This window comes from Pholcus phalangioides, unplaced genomic scaffold (assembly GCF_987345545.1).
Source record: "Pholcus phalangioides strain wild (caught in Gottingen) unplaced genomic scaffold, Ppha-v1.0 ptg000012l_1, whole genome shotgun sequence".
In the NCBI taxonomy this organism is placed as follows: Eukaryota; Metazoa; Arthropoda; class Arachnida; order Araneae; family Pholcidae; genus Pholcus; species Pholcus phalangioides.
The window spans coordinates 19,300,709-19,328,533 of record NW_028301605.1 but is presented as its reverse complement, the minus strand read 5'-3'; the positions used below and the strand labels follow the sequence as shown (position 1 = coordinate 19,328,533).

General features: G+C 31.2%; 1 protein-coding gene across 7 annotated transcripts in view; it reads left to right on the top strand.

The window, feature by feature from the left end:
- The window catches only part of polybromo (protein), a 55,578-nt gene that overhangs the window by 3,863 nt on the left and 23,890 nt on the right, over nt 1-27,825 (top strand). For 6 of the 7 annotated variants that reach the window (XM_089240336.1, XM_089240333.1, XM_089240335.1 and 3 more), the window contains exons 5-31: nt 889-1,008; nt 1,222-1,356; nt 2,597-2,764; nt 5,078-5,169; nt 5,573-5,854; nt 9,683-9,752; nt 10,108-10,206; nt 10,933-10,998; nt 11,104-11,268; nt 11,983-12,114; nt 12,479-12,663; nt 12,816-12,845; nt 15,738-15,867; nt 17,446-17,613; nt 17,738-17,875; nt 18,024-18,100; nt 18,666-18,708; nt 19,165-19,446; nt 19,555-19,649; nt 21,295-21,433; nt 21,650-21,751; nt 22,436-22,510; nt 22,715-22,873; nt 23,770-23,854; nt 24,235-24,310; nt 25,691-25,863; nt 26,949-27,046. In XM_089240336.1, the coding sequence (XP_089096462.1) occupies nt 889-1,008; nt 1,222-1,356; nt 2,597-2,764; nt 5,078-5,169; nt 5,573-5,854; nt 9,683-9,752; nt 10,108-10,206; nt 10,933-10,998; nt 11,104-11,268; nt 11,983-12,114; nt 12,479-12,663; nt 12,816-12,845; nt 15,738-15,867; nt 17,446-17,613; nt 17,738-17,875; nt 18,024-18,100; nt 18,666-18,708; nt 19,165-19,446; nt 19,555-19,649; nt 21,295-21,433; nt 21,650-21,751; nt 22,436-22,510; nt 22,715-22,873; nt 23,770-23,854; nt 24,235-24,310; nt 25,691-25,863; nt 26,949-27,046 (3,384 nt within the window). The remainder of the gene's footprint in view (nt 1-888; nt 1,009-1,221; nt 1,357-2,596; nt 2,765-5,077; nt 5,170-5,572; nt 5,855-9,682; nt 9,753-10,107; nt 10,207-10,932; nt 10,999-11,103; nt 11,269-11,982; nt 12,115-12,478; nt 12,664-12,815; nt 12,846-15,737; nt 15,868-17,445; nt 17,614-17,737; nt 17,876-18,023; nt 18,101-18,665; nt 18,709-19,164; nt 19,447-19,554; nt 19,650-21,294; nt 21,434-21,649; nt 21,752-22,435; nt 22,511-22,714; nt 22,874-23,769; nt 23,855-24,234; nt 24,311-25,690; nt 25,864-26,948; nt 27,047-27,825) is intronic. The other variant, XM_089240332.1, reaches the window with a different exon arrangement.

Genomic DNA, 27,825 nt, shown 5'->3' with positions numbered 1-27,825 from the left:
TGTAGCCGCAACATAATTTCATATTTAATAAATAAAATACCATCTCTTTACGGGTTTTTATTTCTATCATAGCTGTCAATAGGTCTGCAATTATTCCTCCCCTTTTCACCAGTCCATGAAAAATTTCATATTGTTGCACTTGTGAAAACATTGAATGACACTTGTCTATATTATACTTCAGACAATTCACAGAAGAGTAGTCCTACTCCTACTGTATTTTGAGGTTTTATACTACTACTAAACCACATATGCACCTCGTCCATATTCCTCTGCAAAACTTCTAACGAATTGGTGCATATTGGAATGTGTGTGTCCTTGTTGTGAACCTAACGTAAACTGTGTTTCTGTGTAATGCTTATCATGTGCAGTGCTGCCACCTGCCATCAGCTTTTCCTAACTATGAGTGAAGTGTAATGTTTGAATATTTTACTGTTTTATGCTGGTTGCTCTCTGTGGTGAGATGAGGTTTTATACTGCTATAGCAAACTCTTTTGCTTTTAATTCAACTTGCATACATTGATATTGTTTGATAGGTGTGATTGTTAACTTTATTTTGTGAGATGATCTGTATTTTCTTTCTCAATAAGAATATAGTGATGATATAATAAGTGATAATATAATAAGTGATTATATATATATAATTATCACTATAAGAATATATAGTGATAATTATATATATAATCAAATATACTCAATAATATATACAATTATTGAAAAAGGAAATACACTGAATCAAGTATTTCGTTCCCTAGGCTTGTCAGTGTATTTTGCGGAGAGAATTTTTTTTCCAATACCTGCCACCTTTTTTGTGTCTGATAGTTTTGACTGTGTAAACTAACAAACTTGTATTTCTGAAGATGTAATTATTCCTGTCTTTTTCATTTTTAGAAACACAATCAGGAATATAAGGATGCCTGTGAACTGTGGGAAGTATTTGTTGAAGCGAAAACCGAGATATTCTCTGGTGATGTTAAAAAGGAAGATGACAAAACTAGTGAATTTGGAGAGGTAACTACAACTGAAGTGAATTTTATTTACCTTGGTTTTTTTCTATTTTTGCGCACCAAAATTCAGATGGAGAAAATCAAAATATACATTGCAAGGTTCGAATGCAATTTGATTGTTTTGATTTCTCAACAGGTGTGATATTATTTTATGACAAAAAAAATATTACAAACTATAATTTTTCGATATAAATGTTATTCCTTCCCAAAACTGTAGGAACGTTCTCGTTCTGGGAGTGACTTTGGAGATGAAGAAAACCCATATGAAGAACTATTCACTGCTATTATGACAGCTGCAGATATGGATGGTCGATCTCTTAGTACAATGTTCCAGCTTTTGCCTTCCAAGAGTGTAAGTAGCCATTAAGTAGAGACCTTTTTAATATAGATTTGTGTTCAACTTATTGTTCGATAATAAAATGAAGTTATTTATGTTATATCAAAATTTTTTCAGATGCATAATTTTTTAATGCTTAATGAAGATATTCAAAATCTGCTATATAGCAAATTATTGAGATATAATGAACTGATTTCTGTCTGTTTCAAATTTCCTATGCATAATATAATGTTATTTTATACAGCTATGGTGATTTTCATACCTCAAAAGGGATGGAAATAAGATATGAACTTTACCAATTCATCTTTGACAAAGTTTTATATTTCCATCAACATTTCTCCTTTCTTGACTATAAATCATTGGTATTTGGACATAAAAATACTTGAAAAGTATGTTTGTTACACTTGAATTGTATTAATATCTTGGCATTACTGAAATATATTTTATCAACTCTGTCCCTCTTTTTCTTTGTCTTCCAAACAAAGACATGGATGACTTTCATGACACAAATTTTTCATGGATGGTACTTCCTATGGAGTTTTTTATATTGGGATTGCACTAACAAGTGAAATCTAATGAGCTGGTAATGGTAAATTTAATTATGAATTTTTTCACTTACAGCATAGCATCGTCTGACTTTTCATAAGGAAGAGGGACCCCTTAAATATACAACTTTGTTGGAGTGTAGGAATGCATTATATTATTCGTTGCAACTGAGAAAGAACCAAATGTTTGCATGATTGTAGTTACAATTAACTCGTAACACTGTTATATTTGTGAATCACAGTTATATTAATGTCTTTTGTGATAGCTAATGTTTCGTGCATTTTCTTATCTTTTTATGGTGGATATAGTGAACCAAAAGTTTTGTCTGTTAAAGCTCATCATAGAATGTTCAACTGTAATTCTAAGATTTTTGAAAAATTCAGTAGGCAATGTCTACGATTAATGTATTTCCTTTCATTTGAAATCATTGGAGAAAGAAATTTTAGGAAAAATTTAACACAAATTTCTGGATCCAAGCATCAGAAACTCTCATTTAATTGCATATGAATGTTGTGATAGCATTGATTGATAAGACTGCTTAATGTGCTGAAAACCAACATAAGATTTTGTGAGCTGGAAATCAGCCCAGTCCTAATCAGAATTTTTTAAACCTATTTAGCATCCATTTTCAGAAAATATTTTCTTATTACTACTAGTTTTTCTTTTTTTTTTTGTGAATTTTTCTAATCGATTTTTTTTGGCTCATTAGCTTTATCCAGAATATTATAAAGTCATTCAAGACCCCATTGACTTAAAAATGGTAGCACAGAGAATTCAAAACAATGATTACAACATCCTTCAAGAAATGGAAAAAGATTTATTCCAAATGATAAAAAATGCAAAGTTGTTCAATGAACCAGGATCTCAGATATACAAGGTAAGATTATTTCACCATTACTTTTGTAACAGCAAACATGTAAATTGTAAGCATTTGATTTGAATAGAAATAAACACTATTGCTTCCACATAATCTTAAAAAATTACAGAAAAGACTCCTGGTTATCCATAGTAAATGCTTCTAGGGCTGTGAATAGCAAAATCCCTGGGTACACTACTAATTAGTTCAAAAACACAGTAAGAAAATAAAAGTGGCTTCAATGGCCAGTATTTATTTATTCTTCAACTTTTGTTTTTGAATACAGTGCACACGTTGAATATGTTAAGTGGTAGTCACATTTATATAAGTGTCTTCAATTCCAGCATGTTTAGAGCTGCCTACAGCTTTAAATGTCATTATAATCCTATGAAGCTAAGAACTCCATAAAGGATGAAAAATAAATTGAGAGCAAAAAAAAAATAAATCAGTTCAGACATTTACCATTAGAGGTTTTCTTTTCCAGTTGTAGTGCATATGTAGCATTTTTGCAGACATGTTGACAAACTGTTTCAGCATCATGTCAGGGTATCTAAATGCATGGCCAGAACTAGAGGGGTGGGGAGGGGGGTAGTGAATGCTCCATGCAACAAAATTTAGGGGCGGCAGTTTTAGGTGGGAACAAAGGACACTGTTATAAAATTATCAAATTTCAAAGTTGTTTGGGTAGCAAAAATCCTTGTTATGGCCCTGCCTACAATTTCCATTCTCATGTTATACTGTGAAACTGGTCTAAGAGGGACACTGTATGAGACGAAAACCTGTCTTAACCAGTCAACTGTCCAATTAATTTCTCTGAGCGTTACCCGCAGTGCCCACTTGTTTTTTAAGATGCGCGTGCTTTTTCCCTTTTTTTTCCTTTTCTTGGAAGTTTGAAATATTAAAATATTTTTTATAGCATGTTTTTTTTATAGCTCGAATGTGTCTAGACATAATGACACCCCAAAAGTGGAGGGGGGAGGGTGTCATAATGTCCTGTGACTAAAAGAAATGCTGTTGATGGATTTATGTGGAACCATAGTAGTTGAACCTTTGCTAAAAGATATATGAGTAATAAAACAGATGCATCTTCGTAAGGGAATTGGAAAAAAAATAGCGATGGGGATGCAGCTTTGCAAAACATGACAAAGATAATAGTAATAATAATCTCAGAACTTGAAATATAATTGTCAACTCCATCTAGTGATGAGATAATAAAGTAGAAGGATGGCTGTACAGAGATGGCAGCACATGTATGACAAATTATTTCGTCATATCTATGAAAAAGACAGAAAAGTCTTTGTGTTGGCAAATGCCGTCATAAGCAACACCATTACGTATATCAGCGACGGTAAATGCTGTCTTGACTGGTGAAAAAGACCGATAAAAGTCTGAGCGTTGGCAAATGCCATTGTAGGCACCTACATTACGTATGACAGTGACGACAAACGCCGTTGTAACTAATTGACTGGTTAAATGAAATCAAAATATAGTCTGTTCAATGATATGTACTTTTATTTTTTTGCACCTTTATTAAACAGAATATTATTTCAGTCTATTGACAGAGGTTTTCTATGCAGGTTTAACTGTACTATGCATACAGGGTGTCTCTGCATCAGGTTTACAAAGTTCTAGGAAAGGTAGGGGATGCTCCCAGATGACTCTGAATATATGTAATGCAGGGTTGGAAATGCTTTCCTGGTGCATTAGATGGCTCTGTAAGGGAGCGGTGGTTCTGATCGTTTGGTGTATTTCTCTTCTCGATTGCCAGATTAAGCCATGCCTGATTACTTTTTCTGCAGTCCTCAGACTGAAGGCATATCAAGACATTGGTGTATGACACCCTGCTGAACTTGTTGCCTGCATTGCAGGGTAGTCCTACATGCGCCTGGAATCTTCCAGAATCATCAAAATTCAATGCGTCTGAGATGCGAGACCTACATTACAGCTCATGGATGACACTTTCAACACCTTTGACCTCTGCTAATTTTTTTTCGATGCACATTTATTGATATGTGTGTTCACTTACGTGGTGCCTTTCACTTCTGGTGGTTTCTGTGTACCTTACAATTACCGTATCATTGAAGCATTTCCAAATATGCTTTTCAATGTGATTCTGAGTCATCTAGGCATACTCTATCCCCTCCTAGAAGTTTGTAAACCTGGTGCTAAGACACCTTGAAATTAAAAAAAAAATCAGTGGAACTCTCAGAGGTCAGAAGTCCACTGTATCAAGGTTATTTGTATCATTATTCACTTTGACAATAAAACATAATAAATGTGTGTGATGTAAAAAGATATTTTTATGGTGAAGTCATCATATTGCTTGTCTTACAGGATGCTGCAACTTTGAAAAGAATCATCAATATAAAAAAGTCAGAAATTGATCAACGTAAGAGTTTTCCATCTAAAACCAGTGACCGTATAAGGCAAGTACATAATTTAAAAATATATACTGTATTCTTGAAACTTTCGTTTTATAAGGGAAATTTTATAATTTACAATATGGTATATTCATACCCACAGGTATAAATATACCATAAAATTTTATTCATACAGGTATGAATAAAACAATGATTTACAAGTGCAATAATGATAATTTTGACATCAAAAGTTCAAACCACAGTACAAACATGCATTGATCTCATCATAAGATGAGTCTAGCATTCTATTGTTTTGTTTGAAAAAAAAAGGAAAGGCAAAATATTTGCTTTTACTCTAATGCCTGGCATTTCACAAGAGATATCCATTGTGAGTTTGAGAGTATATTATATGCAGGGGACACTTATGCTTATTTTATTTTATATCAATTTCTTTTTTTTATAATTATAGATCAAAACGAATTGTACCTGGTCAGAAATGGTCTTCTGTGATTGCTGTTCTTGAGTATGATTCGGATGGAGAAATACCAACCGTGCGACCATCAGCTGTAATGTCCCCACCACCTAACGAGGCAAGTGTAGATGATTCTGCAGAAGTTGAGGATGGAAATGAATCTGATGTTGAAGATACTGAAAATAATCCACTTTGGCAGCTGTATGAGACAGTGAAAAATTATAGCAACACACAGGGCTATCTGTTATCTGAACCATTTTGGAGGTTACCTTCTCGCAGGTAACATTATTTACTTTGGCAAAATAACAGTATTTCTAATAACAGAGGATCTGTGCTATGCATGTGTGCATTATAATTCTGCTTGGGCTGCTAAAATTGCATGTTAAGCTGTTGGTTTTCCAAATCTGTATTTTTTGCTGCAATAGAAGGTTCTATTTAACCCATTTACATCTTCTATTAATTTGACACATGTGCATTGTTCTCTCACCTGTCCCTGCTCATTTATAAGTAAACAGGTTTTAAAAGTACATGAAGATTATCTCATTCTCTGTGATTAGAGGCACTTGCCATATTCATTCTGATTATAGATGCAAATGGGTTAATGATGGAAATTATATTTGAAAAAAATCAAATAGAACATTTGATGTTTTACCGTAGAACTTTTATTAGAATTTTTTTAAAATTATTTAATCAGTTCTTTTACATTTATTTTTGTTTGCAAAAATCATTATTTCCAATTTTTTTAAACTAAAATAATTTAGTTCTGAAATTTCAACTGCTCAGCTGAAAAGAATGCTGTTAATACAATAAAACCTTCTATAATGGACACTTCTAGTTAGCTGATCTTTTTCAGAAAATCTGGAATTACCATTTTTTTGCCATTTTTATTTATACAAGATGGTTCGTGTGAAAAAGGTTCTTTTTACCTGTTTGTGTGTGTGATAATCTAGTTTGCCTATTTTGTGGATTAATTGCTTTGTCCCATGGGCAGAGATACGGGGGGAGGGGCAGCGCCAAAAGTGGAGTTGGCAGATTTAACGTATATGAATTTACATCATCATGCCCCCCCAGAACTAATGACCTTGCCCCCCAGACTATCTCTGCCTATGCTTTGTCCCTTACAGAGGTGACAACTTATCCTTAGCTGTTTATGCATAAAAAAACTAGTAGAAATTTTCTTCTTTCCCATTCGTGTTGGCACCTTTTTCCTACTTTACAACTGAAAATAATGAAAAAAAAAATGAGTTTGTGCTCATAACACAAAAGAGAGATGAAAGAAAGGTAGTGATGGCTTTAAAAAAGGTGTCTGTTGGTACAAAAAGAAAAAAAAAATCATGTGCCTAATCCCAAAAATGTGTTCACTTTGTTTTGGTTTTTATGAGTTAAAAAAAAAAACCTATCATTCAGTAAGGGGCCATTAAAGTATTACATTAGCAGATTTTCAGCCATTTTTGACCCCCCCTGTCAGCAAAATTTTGTCAGCAGCTTAGAATATTTCATATCTTCAAAAAGGGGGGGGGATTGATGACGTTAGCAACCTTCAAATCCCCCTCCCCCCTTGTCAGCAAAAGTCTGCAAATCTGAAACCCCCTCCCCCCCCCCTTGATGCTGATGTCATACTTGAATGACCCCTAATTACTAAAAATGTACCTAGAAAGTAATCACATGAAGAATGATCATTGGATCTTAAGTTATCATCAGCTGTTACATCATTAAGAAAAATAAAACATTGAATTTTTACTTAGAAAAGGCTTTTAATGAATAGTACCGGGTCCTGATAAATATTAGTCATAATGATTGACATTTTATGTTTCAAGAATTAAGATTCATTCATTAATTTCAATTTTTCTTTTTAATTTTTGAATGCCTTATTGCATGTGAATTAATTTTTTTTATTTGAAAGTTAAAATTTTTTGATTAATTTCTAAGAGCAAGTCTATGAGGGTTTTTCAAAGTAAATTTTATCAAGCTGTTAGAAAATTGAGAGGATAGTAAGCTATAGCATAGGCCCATCAGGAAGTTTTTTTCCTTTTCAGAAACCCCAGCTGCATAATAAAAATGGAAAAAGCAGAAGAAAACGTCCATTGGGTGTTGAGGTTAGTTCCAAAAGGACTTCAATGTTTCCCTCTCGACTTTGAGAGTACACAAAAAATGAAAGTATAGCATGTCCTATCTCATTTGCATGCAAAAGAATTTGAAACTTGCTTCTCGGCAAGGTTTCCAAAGAGTGTATGGAATCGAGTACTATTTTTTTCTTCATGACCATATTTTCAACTTCTGTGATTCCATTTTTTGCTATTCTACAAATTAGTTCTCTTCATGTCTTTCGACAGTGTTTCATGAACTCTACTTCAAGTTACATACAAAAATATTAACAAATGCACTTGGAATTATGTCAATATTCATCTTACTTTTGAGCACCACACTATAATTGTCTTATTTAATTTTTTGCTTTCGGTGAACAAATTTTCCATTTTATATATTTGGTAAATATTTCACTTGATCCAATGTAAACCTTGATTACTGAGTATGATGAAATACAGTAAAACCTCGTTAAGTCATCACTCCGGTTAAGTTGTCGTTTTTTTGCAGGCACGTCTAACTTTGATAGACGACAATGTTATTAAACCCTCGTTTATTTGTCTCAAATTTTGGTTAAACCATCACTATGAGAAAGTTTAAGAGAGCGGAACAGATTAATTTCATGATTTCCTTTTAAAAAAAAAAGCTTGTTAACAGCATTGCCATATGCTTAAAAGTCACCATAAAAGCCTTATATACCAAAACGAAATATTTCAAAGAATGCGAAAGTTAGCTGGGGAAGTCCATTTGCCAACTCAAGTTTTTGATACATTAGGGGACTATTCAAGCTAGACCTGATTTCTGCATGGGCCCTACTAATTTAGGGCTTCAAATTTAAACAAAATATCTTTGGTTGAAAAACCAGGCATTTTTTCCAAAGTTGAGGCCTAATGTATGCTTTTCCCTACCCTAGGACCCCCTTAAGTGAAAAGTGGGATTAGTCTAAATTAAAAAATTACTAGTATAAATCAAAGTGCCAGTTTATTTTACCATAATCAGTTAAGTAATATGAGCTCAAAAAAAGGGTAAAAATGACATTTTTTTTTCTTTTGCAACCCATAAATGTTATTAATATTGTAAATTTAATTCATATTTTAAAAAAAGATGTTATATTACTTTAAATTTATATGATTTTCACAGTATTGCACATTCAACTGATGGTGCTTTGATTAAGTCGTCACTCCGTTTAAGCCGTCATAGTTTTTCGACAGCATGAGGTGACAACTTATCGAGGTTTTACCATAATGTTAAATTATGGTGGTGATAAGGACTAAGGCTTCGGCTCTAGTCAGACAGCGTCCCCTGTTGTACCATTATAGTCATTGTGAATCCAGTTGAAATATGAGAATATAGTTAAATGAGCTTACTTTATATGATTTTTCTCGCCTCTTTTCATTCAATGAGGAAAGTTATTAATCAATTAGTTGCATGAATTATCAGTGGATATCAACCTTTAATGAGACATTCACCCTAATATTTGATCATGTTATTACCATTTTCTTTGGAAAAAAAATATCTAAAGTAAAAATCAATAAATATCAAGCATTCAGGGGATTTGTGGTTCTTAGGACAATCAAGGTGCATAATTATTTATTTGCAAATATGTCAAATAAGCTTTTAATAATCTTGGCCTCTTGCAAAATAAATGCTTTCTAGATAGCAGTAAAGGTTTTTTCTAATGATATAAGGTTCGAAAAATCCTCATGGCTGCTTTTTTTTTTTTATCAGATGACTGGATATAACCATATTTTTTTGCTGCATTTTTTGTTCTTCTGGGAAATGGACTTCAAAATAAAGTTATTGTGAAATGCATTCCAAAATCCAAATGGAGTTCTCTGGCATCTGTGCTTTTGCTAATCATTCATTTTGTTTCCACTTTCGTTTGTGCACTTGCATGTCTGATTGTTGTATTGCATGTACTTTGCTAAGCATGTTGTTAACCATTACTATATATTGTTTTAAGAATTTTGTTGTTTCTTTTTTAAATTTCTTATACTTTATTTCTTGCTTTTGCCTGTTCATTAGGTCTTATCCCGATTATTATAAAGAAATAAAACAGCCAATGTCTTTGTTCAAAATACGAGTGAAAATAAAAGTAAGTCTATCATATTTTTGCAATAGTTGTATTAAAATTTATAGAGGAATTTTTCTCTTTGAATTACAACCTTGATATTGCTGCTAATATTTCAGAATAAACTTAATCACTCATTGCAATTTTTTTATAGTATTTATCGAGTTTCTACTCTTGTTTTTGAATTTTTCTATTGATGAGTGTTTTGTTGAACATGTTATAGAAAAATGCAATTTACTTTTTTTTTTACCTTTGCAACTATTATCACCATAAAATTGTAGTTTAATTTATATGGAAAATATTTTCTCAATTATTATGAATAATTAAAGTATGTCATGTTATTTATGATTTGTGGATATTTGTTTCTAAAAAATTTCAGTCTCGTCAGTATAACAGTCTTGTCGATGTGGTTGATGACATGAATTTGATGTTTGAAAATGCCAAAAAATATAACAGACCAGATTCAAAACTATTCAAGGTAATATATTTAATTCTGATGCAACTTCCCCCCCCCCCATATATCTGAATATTTGGTACTGCCCTCCCACCATACATGGAACAAGCGAATTTTTTTAGTTTTTTTATATGTGCACATTCAAAAATATATGTATGCTGAGATTTACTCTAGCTGAGAGCTTGACTAGGTGCCAGGTTGCCATGGTGACTACGAGATGTGCAATTATTAAACCAGAGTTTGAGGATAACATAATTTTTTTTTCTAATTATTTCAGCATGTGTAGCAATGTAGAAAAGGTTCAAAAGTCCTGAAAAAAAAAGCAGAAAACATTCTTTCTCACCATTTTGATTAAAAAATATATTCTTGGCTGCTAAGAAATTGTATTGGCACCTAAAATATTTTCCAATTTTTAAAACTCTGCTGTAACTCTATGATGATCAAAACAGAGTGCAAATAATATTTGTGAGCTAATTTCATTAGATTTGTACAAAATTGTATGAATGAAATTAGTAGATTTTTATGTTGTTTAAAGCTCTTTATATTAGCTCCTAAGTATTTTATTTTAGCCTTTTTACATTTTTATGGAGATGTTTACTGATATTAAAAATGGGTTCACACACAGCTCCCTTTATTTCAAATAAGCAAGGTTTCAACTGTAAAATCTTATTCTTGAACTAATAACTTATATCAATGAATGATTCTGTAGCATTTTGGAATTATTTCTTTTTTCTATTATTTTGAAAACAGGATGCTGTTAAACTGCAGAAAATTATGCAAGCAAAAGCAAGAGAATTAATTAATTTACATATGAAGGTATGAAATCAGTTTCTTAATTCATTAAGTGCATTCAAGTGAAATACCAGTGATTTGGAAATTAGATATGTATTAAATTTACGTCAATAAAACTAATTCATTTAGGACTCGGAAAGTGATGAAGATGATGAAAGGGCATTCAAACGAAAAGCTAAAAAGTTGACTATGAGCACCTCTACTCCTGATCCAAAGAAGCCAAAAAAAGCAGATGGCGAGATAAGTCTGAAGAAAAAATGCAAGCTATTGTACAAGGCTGTGCACGATTATTGTGTAAGTAAAAATGGTCAGTATTTTGATTAAATCTCCATACTTTCCAGAAAGCAGACTGCTAGTACTTATAAACCAAATAGTTTAAAGCATCTATCACTTTTCTTCCACTAAGCAACGCAGATAGCAGCACTTTGAACACTAAATACGCAGGGTTGAAAAAATTTTTCATTTTTATTTTTGAACCAAATCCTTCCCATGGTCAGAAGGCTGTTGGCTATTTCAGATACATCAATCAAAACAAATGATTGTGTACATGAACTATCATCTGGTAGTTGTATTTTTTGTAGTTTATGAGAAAAAAACAGAGCAATTTATTTATATTCATATTCTTTCGTAGGACTTGGTTTCTTTGTCTTCCTATCAAAACAAATTATAATCTAAAGCTATTGGCTTTGAATTATCCACATTAAATGTTGCCAATTTGGTACTCGCTGCTTTTTCCCCTTGGTGTCCAAGAACAACTAAGTTTTCAGGATATAATTCAAAGGATATTTATAAAGTGACCATTTTTGTCAATAAAATTGAACATCTGTGCCTTTTGGCATCAGTAAAGATTACAAATGTGTCTTTAGGTATTACAGATATCCTGTCAGTATGGAGATTGTACAGATTCTTCTGTGATCTTTAATTAGATGATAACGAATTCCTTTTTCTTGGTTTTTTCCCTTATGTGCCTTGTTATTTGTTGTTTGATACACTGTTTTAAAATTATAGGACAATGCAGGAAGACCTCTTATTTCAATGTTCATGGAGAAGCCATCTAAAAAAGACTACCCAGATTATTATGAAATTATTGCTAATCCTATTGATATGAAGACCATAGATAGCAATATCAAAAATGAAAAAGTAAGTAAATTATCATGTGGATGAGAACTCTAGTGAAATATGAAAATGAGCTTTATTATTCAGATAATTATTTTGACAGCTCTCAAAATTCTCACTAAGTAATTGGGAAATTACTTAATGCCATTTCCCCTCCCCATTCTCTCAAAACTATAGAAAAATATATCACTGATCAAATAAAATTATTATTTGGCTCCAATATTTTTTGCTTGACGTAGGCAGCATTTTGAAATGCCTCAACTATCACTTATCATTTCCATCATGATTAATCTTTTATGTATTATGTTTTTTTTATTTACTTATAAATTTATTCTTTTTATTTATTTTACGTGTTAAATTGTTTGCTTCTTTTTTCCTTCCCCTTCAGTATTTATCCGAGGAACATTTGATTTCTGACTTTCGTCTGATGTTTGCAAATTGTAGACAGTATAATGAAGAAGGATCACAGATTTACCAGGATGCAGAGACTCTTGAACAAGCTCTAAATAATAAAATTGAAGAACTTGGTACAGCAATATGTGATGCTGTGAGACTCAAAATTCCCTTGAAGAAGTAAACACTTTATTTTATTTTTTTTTTCAAAGTGAGCAATATATTACTTTCTGTTCCACCCATCATTATCTCTTATGTTATGGTTTTTACATATTATTTGTTCAATTCAATTTTTAGTTTGGGTTGTATTTATTTTTTATTTTTCTTTTCAGAATTTTAAAGGACAGTCCAAGGGATGAGTTGTATGTACTGTCTGTGTTATATGCACATATATTTTCACCATAAGCGTTTTTAATTTAAAATTGATTTCTGCTAAACTTTCTACATAGCAGTTGGACTTATCAGAAAAAAGGCTCTAATTTTTTAAAATTTTAATTTGATTCACGGTAAGTTAGCTTTCATCTCAGCTGATTTTGAATGTATCCGAGTTAAAATCCTGGTTTGGGAATGCATTGAGGTGGGTGGGGGACATTGAATAGATATTCAAGATTGAAACTACCTGAAACTCAATATCCTATTTTATTAGATAAGCCCATATTTTTTGCTTAGAAGACTATTTCAAAGAAATGAAAAATTTTGCTAATTTTTTAATTAGAAATAGTGAATGATTTGCTACAATTAAATTTAATAAAAACATTGACTGACATTAAGGCATTAATTTTTTCCTTATGCATACCTGCCAACTGTTATGATTTAGCAAGTTAAAACAATTATGCTTTTGCTTCTAAAAATTTCATTTCTTACAAAATCGCTAATATTGAAATTTTCTTGCCTATGTCGCAAACTGGTCTGCGTTAGACATTATTGATGGTCCGTTGGTCGATATCACTGCGGTACCTGTTCGATAATTCCTGCGGTAAGAAAGAGTGGAACACCCCTGAGAGTTTTCGGGGCAGTTTTACTGGTACTGCTTATGTGCGGAAACAATGTCTCAAGCCACTTCTATATTAGCCTGTACACTGAGGGATGCCCAATCCTTTAGCATCCATTTGATGGACCGATATGTTTCAGAAATTTGCATGCGATCCTAATACTTTATGGATTCATGAATTATGTGGTATTTTATTTTTTAAATGGAGGCCAAATTTCCTGAATGAGCTTGTGCCAAAAATTGAGTTCATAATTCATACATTTTTGATAGATTTACAATAATTGTGCAATTATTTTCTCAATATTTGAGTATCATCGACATTTTACTATGTCTGAAACATAAAATTATTTTTTCTTGTTGAGTTATTCAAGGGCAAGAGTTTTCGGAAATTTTCAGCAAAAAATGGTGCACTTGATTCCAGTGCAATATTATTCTATTATATAAAGTTCTATTATTATTAATCATTCAGGTGGCTAGAATATTAAATTTTGAGTTATGAATGTCAGATAATTTTCAACACTTTAGCATCCATCTAATGAATTATTATCATTATTTTTTATGTTTTCACGTGATCAGGGGGACTGTCCCAGTGAGTGAAATCATATATCCTTTTAGATAAAACAGTAGCATAAAAATGTCAAAAGGTAGAAAAAAGGAAACAAATCTTTTACTTATCTGTTGTCTTCCGGAAAATGTTTTTTTAAAGTAAACCATATCATCTTTTCTCATGCAGCAATTCCTTTTCTTGATTATAATTATACATATCAAAACTCAACATAAAACTTTTAGGTGAGGTACAAACACAAACATCAAACAGAATTTCATAGAATTGCATGACTGGAAACCCCAAACTGATCACCTGGAGGATAAACGAAGATGCAGAAATGACAAGCCAATAATGGAGGGAAAAACTTCATTTAGTGATACTTTACATGTACTGTCCTTGAGTAAAGTATCATTAAATGAAGAGTTTTTCCACCCATTATTGGCTTGTTATTTCTGCATCTTTGTTTATTTTCTATCTGATCAGGTTGGGGGTTTCCGGTCATATATTCCCATGTGATTTTGTTTTGTTTTTGTGTTTTCTACCTCTCCTAAAATTTTCTACATTGAGTTTTGAATCACCTAATTAATTTTAAGTATGGGTACCCCTCTTTGCCGTAAATTGGAAAACAGGCCGGTTTAAGCTTTTTTTATGGATAGAGTAGGATGTCTTTTCTTCTCTGAGGTTGGCAGGTCTGCATATGCATGATGAAGATTATGTGATTTATGTAATTCACGAAAACTAACATTCACAAAACTATACAAGCAAATGTTTGAAATAACTCTATATTTAAAATTTTCAGTTTTAATTTTTTTACCAAAGTTGCAGATTAAATACATCCTCACTATTTATAAATAAAGTGTGAAATGGTTTTGCATATTGCCAAGATTGGCCCCGAAAAACTAGCTTTGGATGACTATTAAATATCCTTGTAGGAAAAGGTAATTTTTTCAGCATTTTTTCAAAACGTGCTTTTATATTAGCAGTAACTGTGCCTGAGGAAATTATTTACATTCAATTGTGAAATTTGATAATTATTTGGGGGAAATAATAAATTATATTTAAAAGGCTAACATGGAGAATTAATAGTAGCTCATGGCAAAAAAACATTCTTAATATAGAGCCTTTCTTCTATTGCCTCTGCTATAGTTCTTCCATCAAATCACTTACCCATGCACTGTCCCAATATCACTGTATATTTTCTTTTATTAGTTGCCAGTAATGCTTTTCTTTTATTACAAATGTTGCTTTACTGATTTAAAACAATCTTGAATTATGACTAATTTCCAGATATCTATTCTACCTTTGCATGTAGACTTTGCTAATAACAGGAATTTCACACACTTGCACTAATGATGAAGCTTTCATAAGTGAAATCAAATTTATTTTTTTGTACATAGAGAACCAGACATTAATAGCATGATAAATATTGTTGTCAATTTTCAAATTTTTAGTTTTTCTATTGGCATTTTTATATCTAAACATTACATTTATCCTGTATAGTCCAGGTTCAGCATCAGACTTGGTTTTATTTAGATCAGATTACAAGCTATATTAATGATTCATCTTCATTTTTTATTTACATCTTTATGTATCTGGCAGATAATGAACTGTATTAGAGCAGTAGATTTTAATCTGTTTCAAATAATGTGTGAAGAAATATGGTAGTTTGATATTTTTGGTAATTAATTGAGGTATAAATACTTTTTAATTTTTCAGGCAAAAATCCAACAGCTCTTACTACAGTATAAAGCAAAAGTTACGCAGCTTTTATGAATCCGTCAAAGACTATACAGACAATAAAGGAAGAAAGCTTTCGCTCATATTCAACAAACTACCATCCAAAACAGTATGTTTTTCCTTAAATTTGAGCATTTCTGCTTATGGAAAAAAGTGAAACAGCATGCCACATATTAGTGTACTTTTATTTTCAAAAATCAATAAAATGAGAGCTTTTTAACAAATTTTCACTTGATCAATTCAATAAAACTTGTGAATCCCTAACCCTTGTTTAATCAGTGTATTACTACAGTTAGACCTTTGTATAATGTCAGTTTTAACATCATGCTCAAGAGTACCAAGATCTGATTGTAATTATTATGGCATAACACATGACAGGTGTCAAGCAATGAAACAATTTACATAAGGTCTATTTTTTATTTTTATGTACTTAATTATGGTCTGGTGATAAGTTAGCATTATTGTACCATAGCTGAGGGCCAGGAGATTAATTAAATATATTGGCAAGATAAATTAAATTTTATTTCATTATGCTAAGCTCTTATATAAATTTGGCTGGCACCTAAATTTATTTAGGACTTATCCAGCTAGAATTATTGATGAAATAAATGAAGATAATTTTATTGAGTATTGTTCAGGGTTCATCCAGTCCTTGAAAAAAAGGTTCTTTTTTAAATCTTTAAAAATCCTTAAAAAATCATCGCAGCCTTTGAAAAAGTAATAATTTTCAAGTGCTTATAAGTGCTTGAAAAAACTGTGTGAATTTCTTCCATCAATTTTCGTCCCCACCACCTATCTTTTGAATAATGTCTCTTTGATTAAAAAGATATTTCCTAAAATCTGATAGCAAAACACTGTGCTGCTAAGATATTGCTTCAAAATATGTTAAACTACTGAATTAACAAACATGTAGTCTGACCATATTTCCTCGATGAAAATGTGAGAAAATTGCTAGTTGTCACCAATAATGCCGAAAAGTAAGAGTTGCAGTCATAATTATCATAATAAAATTTATAGGATTGGGGAAATAATTTTTATAATTTTAGTAAAGAGTAAAAATTCAGATGGGCTTTGTGTGCTAAAAATACAGAAAATTACAGGACATTTTTATGAAAAAGGGGGATGTCCAAAATTACATGAAAATACAGAAATACCCCAGGAAATATGGGTCACATGGTCACCCTACATATCTGACTAAATGCTTTATGACTGTTTTTATTAAAGGCGAATTTCAATAATGTTTCAAACATAAAATTATTTCTGCTTAAATGTGATTTGTTTACTAAACTATACAGGTTATTTTTTTTTGAAGCAAGACCTTTAGAACTTGACATAAATATAACTGTACAAGTTGAATTGAGAACTACATAATTGTTATAAAATTATATATCTTTAGCAAATTGGCATTTCAAACTCAAAATTAAAAGTGAGCAAATGTTGACTATAAATAGAGAAAAACCAATTACATTTTTTTCAAGAAATCATAATTTTTATCGACCATGATATGTCCTTGGATCTTGAAAAAGTGCTTGAATAGTCCTTAAATTTTTATATTTTCAAAGAGTAGGAACCCTGTTGTTTAACAATAAGTTTCATTTGAAATTCAGACCAAAAACTTTACTAACCTTATGATGAAGCTGTGTGAATTCTTTATGCAACCAATGAATTATGTATTTCATGTCTATAGGATTATCCGGATTATTATGAAGTCATCAAGAGACCCATAGATCTGGACAAAATTGGCAACAAGCTGAAATCCACACAGTATGAGAGTTTGGAAGACATGCTGACAGACTTTGTGTTGATGTTTGATAATGCTTGCAAATACAATGAGCCTGATTCACAGATATATAAAGTGATTTGCCATTCATGTCCATTTTCCACACATACGTGACATTTTGAAAATTTTTTATGAGATGATGAACAAGTTTGATAAAGTTCAATAATGAAATTATAAATTTTTTTATATTTCTCTCTAGGATGCTTTAACTCTTCAAAGATATACCTTACAAACAAAGGTGGAATTAAGTGAAGATTCTAATGATGGCATACCTGATGTGCGTTTATTGATTCAAGAACTCCTTACCAATTTGTTCATTTCTACTTACAATCACCAGGTATAATCAATTCCCCATTCATTGATATCACTTATTTTAATTGTCAAATAATAAAATAGTCTTAGGTGAGATGTTAATCTGTGTGGCATATTATATATATCTATACTGGTAAAAACTACTAAATTATTATTTGTTTGTGTCCATGCAGGATGAGGAAGGTAGATGTTTTAGTGATTCATTGATAGAGTTTTATGAAGCAGATACACCACCAACAGATCCCGAAAAGTATGTGGTATAATTTTTTTCCCATTAAAATTTTAATTTTTCTATGTCTTATCGTGCTTCAAATTCATATGCATTGTTTCAACTTTTTTATATTCTGATTAGTTACATACTTTGTTCATTATAACTGTGGTTTTATTTGAATTTGTTATTTTCATTTGCTAGTATTCTATGATTGATGTGAGGTATCCTTGTTGGCCGCAAGTTATATTTTGTGGGGATTAAGGGTTTTATAAAAAAAGCTCATATTGTGGCAATTTTTATAAAATAATTTTTTACTTGTCCACAGTGAATTGGTATAATGGTGAGAGATGCCACCAACAATGGCAGTGGTGTACTGCTGTCATATTATATTCTTGTATTAGTAAGAAAATATGCAATATTAAAATGTTCTTGTCTGCAAAGTTTAAAGCCATTGTAATTTTTTGATGTGATGTTTCTTTATTTACCATTTTCTTGTGCTGGAAGTATAAGGGCTCACAAGCCAGCTTAGCCCCAAAATGTTTTGGATCTGTATTTGGATTAAATGAATAAAATTTACCTTATCTTTCTATTCATTCATTTATAGGAAGCCTATAAACCTGGATCTGATAAAAAGGAATCTTGATAGGGTTAGTATAATTATATTTCTCATCAACATATTTATATTGATGTTGTTGTGAAAGTGAACTATGATTGGAAACTGAAATTTGAACTAAACTGAAATTTGCTTTTGTATGAGAGATTCATCTAATACTTTGTTTCATATAGCAAGATGTACTTGATGCCAGGAGAAAAAAAACAAAAACAAAAAACAAGTATTTAATGTAATGGGTCCATGTACATGCACTTATAGAGGTTGAAATTTATTTACATCTGTTTTTTTTCTTTTAATTCCAGAGTCAATTTAAAAATGATGTTCACATTTAAAACTTGAAGAATTGAATATTCATTCATAGTAATCCGATTTAATGATTTTGCAGTTTTAAAATATTTATTTCTAGAGTATGAAAAATAATCAGATTTTGGTTATTTTTGATGTAAACAGTGTTTTAAATATATAACATAATTTTATGCACCTGTTTTAGGGAAGATACAAGCGTTTGGATCGTTTCCAAGATGATATGTTTGAGGTATTTGAGCATGTTCGCAACATGAGTCGCACAGATTCCCAAGTTTTTGAAGATTCTGTTGAGCTGCAGTCATTCTTCATTAAAGTGCGTGATGAGTTATGCAAAAATGGAGAGATATTACAATCTCCAGCCTTGCAATATACCGAAGCAGATCTACAAGCCAGTGTTGAAACTCTCAAGGCTCAAAAGCTTCCAAAAGAGCAACAGGAAGCTGAGTTAGAACCGAAAGTGGAAAAGGTTAGTTTTTATATCCTGCCAAAAACTAATTTTATATGGTAATTTTTTTTTAATATTCACACATTTCTTTTGTGTAATGCATAATAATTTGGCAATTTCGTATGCTAGGAGGAGAAGAGTAAAGATGAAATGTCGAGCTCAGAAAGTGCAACTTTTCAAGCGCAGACATATTATGTTGGTGATTTTGTATACATTGAGCCAAGGTGTGTTATATATGTATATATGATATGTTTACCTTTTTTTTGTATTTAGGCATACTAAATTTTGCTTTATAATATAACTTTATTCATAATATAACAAAATTCATATCAGATTTTTATAAAAGCACACTAATACATTTCACACTTCAGCTATAGTTTGTGAGTAAAAGACATCTTTTTTTTCATCAAAAGTAAAAATGATTAAATATCTGTAGAATTTTATTAAAAAAATTGTCTAGCATTTATTTATGGGGAATGATTTTAAATTAGGATAATCAAAAGAAATGCTTTTGAAAGAACAGTTTTTCACAGATAAATATGCATTTAGTCAGTATTACTGTAAACAAATTGTAAGCAGTACGATAGTTTAATGCAAATTTGTTCTTGATGAACATGAGCTAGTTTCTGGTGTCCTGATAGGCCAGAATAAAATTACATAAAATATACATGAAAAATTGCTACCATGTTTCAAAGTGAAATAATTGAAAAAATTGAACTATTACAGAGTAATTACTTAATTCGCTTTACTAAATTTTACTGGTGAACTGTTGGCGAGAGTTGAACCTAGACGCATGCTTCCAAAAAAATCTGTAGAACTTAGATGTCAAACATCATTCACGTCTCAAGAGTTTGTATAGCTAGTGAAATAAAAAAAATTAACTTTCTATGCGTACAACTCTGTCTTCAAAAACTCAATTAGAAAGTTGTTGCCCTGTCTCTCCTGAGATCAATAAAAAAACTTCCACTTTTCCAAGTGCAGTATTCACAAAGATATTTGAATTTTCAAAAATTGAAAGGAAGTTGGGTGAAAAATAGCATTAATCATCAGGGAAAGAAGCTTTATCCATTAGTTTATGCTGTTTTTCCCCAACTTTTCTCAGATTTTTTGAATTCAAATATCTCTGCGAACCCCAAAGCAGAATGTGCCAAAATCTGCGACGTATGTCGCAGAAAAATTAGCGCTACTGCAGAACAATTCGGAAGAATTTTAAGAAAAAGTGCAAAAAAGCACTATTACATGTATGGGGATTTTTATTGCAGAACATTTCCAGTCAGCCGAGGGCTCGTCGCAGAACAGTGCTAAACATTCTGCTGTGAAGTCTGCGAATATTGTACTTAGACACATGGAAGGTTTTTGTTGTCCTCAAGAGAGACAGGGCAACAACTTTCTAATTGTGTTTTTGAGGACAGGGGTGCCCATACAGAAGTTTATACGGGTGATTAAGTTTTTTATTTTAATAAAACTATATAACCCTTTGCAACATGAATGGCAGATCTGTGTACTACTGAATATCTGAGTACTGCACATTACTTGGATAATTTTTCTATTTAGAAGTTCCTCTAGGATCAATAATTCGCCAGTAAAATGTAGCAAGGGGGAATTAAGTAATCGCCCTACATATATTTTTTCATTTTGAGTGACAAAGATGTTGGTACTCTCATCTATTAATTGCTCAAAAGGTATTTTTATAAATTTAAAACTTGTTTTTTGATTAAAATTAGAGACAATTTCATTAATTTTATAAGCCTTATTTTTTAAGGGAAAATTTTGTTCGAGGATGTGTAACCTCCTCGCTTAATTATTATTTTTGTGAGCTTCACGAGTTGTGAATGTTTCATAATTAAATCAATACTATAAAATTCACAGGGAGAAAGGTATGGATCCTCACATAATTCATATAGAGAAACTATGGAGAGATAATCAGGGTGAACATTGGCTTTATGGATGCTGGTTCTATCGCCCGAATGAAACATTTCATCTAGCTACAAGAAAATTTTTGGAGAAGGTAAGGATAAACCTTATTATACACTAGCAAGTATATTTTACATTCAATAGCATTTACATTGCTTTGCTTTATTCATAAACCTTGCTTTGATTCATTATATTTTTAAATGAATTTCCGAATTTTATTTTAAATTTTCAATTAAAAGTGTAGCAAAAGTATAGCAATTCATTTTGTGAATTTTCAGTTATCTTGATTATTATGGAATTATCTTTGCAGGAGGTTTTTAAAAGTGACAATTATAACAGCACACCTTTGAATCAAGTCATTGGGAAGTGCTACATTATGTTTGTAAAGGACTACTTTAAATTCCGGCCTGAGGTATTTCTTTACGCTTCTGTGCCTTTTCTTCCTTTTCTTGAAACTTCTATGCTGATACATATTTTATATTTAATATAAATTAGTATTTCAATTCTCATGAAATTCACAACTAATTCCGATTAAGTTCAATTATACAACTAATAGTGATTGCAGTCAAGATTTGATTAAGTTTTATTGAGTTTCACCTACCCTTATACCATAATTTTTAGTACTTGAAAATTCTAACTTCTAAAAGGGAGCTTGCTTTTTTGCAAATAAATATATCATTTAAAATTTCTTTGATTTAATTATTAAAATTTGATGATCCAGATATTATTTTTATGATACTTTTTCCCCGATTAATTTATTTTTTGGAAGTCTCCCTTTTTGAACAATGTGTTAGAACATAGCTTTCCAGTGCCAACTTCATTTTTTTTTAAAATTAAGTGAAACACAACAAAAAAGAATGCTAGCAATAATAAAAAGGGGATGTATTGTCCTGCAGCTACCATTGTGCTCATAATTTCTGATCTTTGACATCCTTTTTCTGAATATTTATTTTAAATTAAAAAAAGTAATTTCCTGTAGCTGAAAAAATACAGATTATGCCCTCTGTTGATTTTAATTATTCACAAAATATTGTTTTTTTATTTTATTCATTTCTGTTTGAATTTGAAGCAACGTTTTTCTTTTATAATCATCAAGGAGTTTGAATTCAAAGATGTCTATGTGTGTGAATCTCGTTACTCTGCGAAAGCAAAAGCTTTCAAGAAAATTAAGGTAAGATTCTGATCAGTTTGTGTGCTGGATAATTTAGTTAATTTTATTTGAAATGAATCTTTAGTTTGCATAACATTTTGACAAATTAAGGTTTTAAATTTATTCTTTTTCTCCAGTGAATTGCTTTATTATTATTTTTTAAACTGCAGTGTTTTTTGGGATTGTTGGTTGATTGCTGATTTTGTTTCTCTTTTCTTCCATTAGATTTGGAATTGCACTCCCAATGACCATGTTCATATTGTGTTGCGGGAAGAAGCGGTAGATCCTGTTCGTGTACCATCAGTCTTCAAGAATGGGTTTGAGAAACCAAAGGAAGAGGATTCTGATGAAGTTGATCTAGGAGTTCTTGACAAGCCCAGGCCTGTAAGATATAATATTTCTACTTTTGTTCTGTATAAAAAAAGAAAATTTCCAATAATTTCTTTGATATTTTTTTTTACTAGTGGTTATCTATAGAACTAAAACTGGTTTTTGTAATATACTTCTGGTGGCAAAGTGCCTCATAGTTCATAAAACCACCCACCCTTAAGTTTGTTATCTCATTCTTTCTCTAGGTTTAAGCATCAAGGGATTTATTTATTTTTGTTCGTTCAAAATTTCATCCATTTGTTTTCTTCTCAAAATTAATTATTGAGATGTATACACCTATCTTTGATGGTTTACGTAGTTGCTCGAATTTCATCTTTCATTAGAATTCTTTGTACTTAGGTAACTAAACCCAAATGCAGACTCAAAATAAATAGATTTTTTTTAATTGTTCTTCTATAGGCCAAGGCTGGACAAATCCCAGGTGCCAGGTCGTCATGGCGACTAGGAAATGGATACTGACCCCTAAAATTTTCTAAATGTGGTTGCTGAATTGGAGTCTAAAGGCTTTTATATAGACATTTTATGAAGCATTTTTTTTGCTATCAAGAAACAAAATTGCATTAAGGAAAATATAAGATAAAATTAGAAAAAAAAATATAAATTTTTTAAAAGTTCGCCCAAAAGAGATCTGTGATTGGTTCATAAAAATTGTGAGTTAGTCTCACACATCCATCCATTCTGAAAGTGGGGAAAAAAGGGGGGAAAGTGATTAAAAAATGTTTTTTATTCATGCAAACAAAATGTAGAGTGAGCTATTTTTCGTTCACTATGGCCAGACAGCTCAAACTTTTCCACCCTAGCAAAAGACTAATGTGTTTTATTAATAGGATTTATTTTTTAAAAATGTACAATATTGTGGAAGTGATGAAACAAATTTGTTTTTCTCACAGAATGTAGTCTGTGAAGACCCGAGTCCAGATGAAGGAGCAACATATTATGAGCAGTATACTATTCCATCTGGAGCATACAGGCTTGGTATGTATAAATGAATTTTGGTCTTTCTTGATTCTCTTAAAAAAGAAGAGTAAATGAAAGAAAAAAGAAAATTAAACTACTAAAAAAGCAAAATAATAATGCTGTGTGTGAGAACAAGATGAATAAAAAGTTCAAAAGATTCTTTCTTAAACATTTTGATTCAGTGACAAAATAATACATGCTCATTACGTGAAAATCAAATTTTATTGTGAAAATGTAAAAATGTACACTTACCCAGTGCTTGTGTTAATCTCACAAAATAACATTGATAACACATGCAATGCTTTGTTTGAGAAACTTAATAGTAATTATTTTTCGTTACATGGTTAACTTTAAAATGATTTGAACATTTTTCTTTCCCTCAAAACAATTTATTTTAGGTGATTGCTGTTATGTCAGAACTGAAAACAATAAGAAACTCATTGGACGTATTGACAGGATGTGGATAGATCAGAAGTAAGACCAGTTACTAAAGTAATTAAATTGAAATATTTAGTTTTGCCAAGAGCTTCAAATACAGTAGAGCCTATACATAACAATATTTTACCAGGTTTTTTGTGCTGACTAAGCGCGTATATCAAAAATGTAATTTCTCCATTACAAATTTTTGCATCGACTAAGGGATTTCATTATATGGGGATTTTTCAGAACTGCCTTTTTTCTCTTGCTTCTCTATTTCTTTTCTGTCCTTTCATTAAGAAGTTTTCAAAGTTTTGTAGCTTTCTGATAGGTAGCTCAGAATTAGAATCGGCTAGGCTGTAGATAGCTCAGAATATGGCAGCTATAATTATAGCAGGGATGCAAGAGCTGCGGCAAAGTGTTTCTCTTGCTACATGGTGCGCCAAGGTACCAAATCCCTGCTCACTAGCGGCAGTTCTGGTTTGAGGTATGCAGATATGTCATTAATGCGCTGTAGCACGTCAAATATCGTGAATTTAGGAAAAGGACACAAAAATTTTGTGAGTCCATGAGTTACCCCAGCATTAGCAGAGATACACATTCACATTTTTTTCTTTGGAACCCTCATTGTATTCTATATTTTTTGCTATAGGAGAGTGAATAAGATTTTTGTGTTCAAGCAGCAAAAAATTCTTGCTTTCAGTATGCATGTGTATAAAAGTCAAATAATTGATTATCATTTCAGTAATGTATGCTTTAGCAGCAACAGAGATACTTCAGAAAAAAATTTAAATTGACTTTTAACAGGAAATTTATTAAAAATTATCTGTTTTAAATATTTTTGGCAACATTTTCAGCATTTTAGGGAAAAATTACCCCTTTTATTATTAACTCTTGAAATTACCCCTCAGATGCAGTCCATTTTTAGACTTGTTCCATTTTTTTTTAAATTTCTGCTCCAAAAATGAAAGTTTGCTGCTAGAAAATAAATGAGTGGCACTTTCATCCTTCTTATAGACACCATGCATATGTGATACAAACTGAAAAAATTTAATCTTTCCTTGATGTAAACCAGATTTTAAAGCAATATGAAAGATTGTTAATGCAGTATTGAAAAACAGTCAATAAGTGGAAAACAAAAATGCACATCTATATCTATTCATTTCCTATCGGATTCGTGGTGAAAAAATGACCAATGGTTGCAAGAAGCACTCTATATATCCCAGCTTGCAAAATAATTCGTGAGAAGAGAGGCCATAATCAAGATATAATGTTTAATGATTTAAATGTACATTATTTTACATGGCTACATCAAATTACCAGCATCATCATTATCTCGGTAAATAATGGTCATTTGTAATTTTTAAAAAATTTTTCAACATGTATTTTTAACTGTTTTTCTTAACAAAAATATTGTTTTTTACATTTCTATTTTAGTGGAAGAGCATTTTTCCATGGACCATGGTTTGTAACGCCCCAGGAAGTTCAGCACGCCCCAACTCGCCTGTTTTTCAGGCAAGAAGTTTTTCTCAGTTCTATCGAGGACACCAATCCATTACTGAGCATCATTGGGCACTGCACAGTATTAGACTACAAGGATTATGTTACAAGTAAGTTTTAACATACTAGAAGGTATTGGATTTATCCCCACTTAATAATTTCACTTTATTTCTGAGAAATGTGGTTACAAAACTTAATGAATGAAATTGCTTTGAAGTTTTTCTCCCTACAATAAAAAATATGAATGTGCATAGATAATTCTTTAAAAATTCTGTGCTTCTTAACCCTAACAGCATACATCAGATCAGTTTCCTAAGTTACAGCTGGTTAAAATAAACAATACTTTTACAATGGAAAAAGTGTTTTGCTCTTTAGATTTTAATGTTATAGGGCTAATTTACTGTTAAAATTTTGTGATTCCATTTCAGATTTAAGAGTTGGCATCATATTGTTTCAACCAATATCAATTGAATTCCTTGTTAGCTGTTAAAGAAATTGGATTTAAATTTCCAGCAGAAAGCATCAATTACTTTAAAAAGCATGAAATATATCAGTGTAAATTGATTTCTGAAATTTTGCATACTCATCAGTGAAAGTGTATCCTCACTAGAATTGAGATGTTCATGTATGTTTGTTTGTAATGGACCAAACCAATCTTATAAATAAAGAACAGCATCACATCTTCTCCCACTGCCCACTTTCAATTCTTTTACCCTTCCAGAAATAGGAAGCACATTTCTTTGCAACTTTTTTTTCCCGAGAAAAATCATTACATTCACTATCACTGCTTGAGACACTTTCCGTGAGATTTCTCAATTGTTCTTCACCATCATAATAATATCTGTCCTCACCCATGATAGTTACTGGAGCCATTGTAAAATTTCCACATTGTGTTTTGCAAATTAAGATGCAATGAGTGAACACGGGCTACAAGACGTACATAAAAACACATATCAGCCCTTTCTTTCAGGTGAAATTAGACCAACACGCATATAAATATAGAGATGAGCTAGAGATTACAACTACAATCATAAGTCTAGAGGGCATAAGTATTGCAATGCAAGCTCATCTTTTGATTTATACGACAGAAATTATTGCACAGCTTCATTTTGTCTAATAATGTAAATAGGTTAGCAGAGATGGTTTTCATAGTTTTAATCATTTTACAAAAATATGCATTTATTTTTTTTCATAGAACGGCCCACTGAAATACCTGAACAGGATGTTTATATTTGTGAGTCCCGATACATGGAAGCAGAAAGACAAATCAGAAGGTTACCTAAAGGATTGAAGGTAAATTATAGATATAAATATGTTATTGTTAAAAATATATATATAATAGACTTTTTAAAAATAACTTTTTTTAAAATTAAATTTCTTGGTGTGAATTGTATGGACTTCTAGATATTGTTTGCAATGTTTTCTGATAGTTTTGGGATAAAAACAAATATCTCTGAACTTAATCCACAAAAAAATAATTTAAAAAACAAACAAAACAAAAACAGGTGACACTCTTATGTATTGGGGCATGTCAAAGAATAGAATATTTTTCTAAAAAAAAAAGAATCAAAACCCCCTTCTGTTTCTTAGGATTTCAACAGTGGGTCCCAAAGTAGAATATTTTGCTAACGAACCATCAGCTGACTGAAAATGTTCTGTGATAGAAATTCCCATATAAGTGTTTTTTTTCACCAAAAATTTCCTTTATTCTGGTAGCGATGCAGATCACTACCAGAATGCTAACCTCAAGATTTGATGATGTCTTGTTTTGCATAAATTTATTTGAATAGGTCAATAGTGTATCTATTTTATATAGGCTAATAAACTATTTCATTTAAGTCACAACATTTCATTTGTGGATTAAATATCAATATGAGGAATTTAATCCATCAAATCAGCAAAATTCCCAAGTGGATTATACAGTCTTGAGGAATATAGGAGGGCATTTTTCTCCAGATATAGTGCAAGGATATATGGTACTGCAGATTATATGCAGGAAAATACAGCAGCTTTAATTCCTTTTTTAAAATATTAAAATTGGGGTAATATAGTCAAAATTAGAGTATGAACTG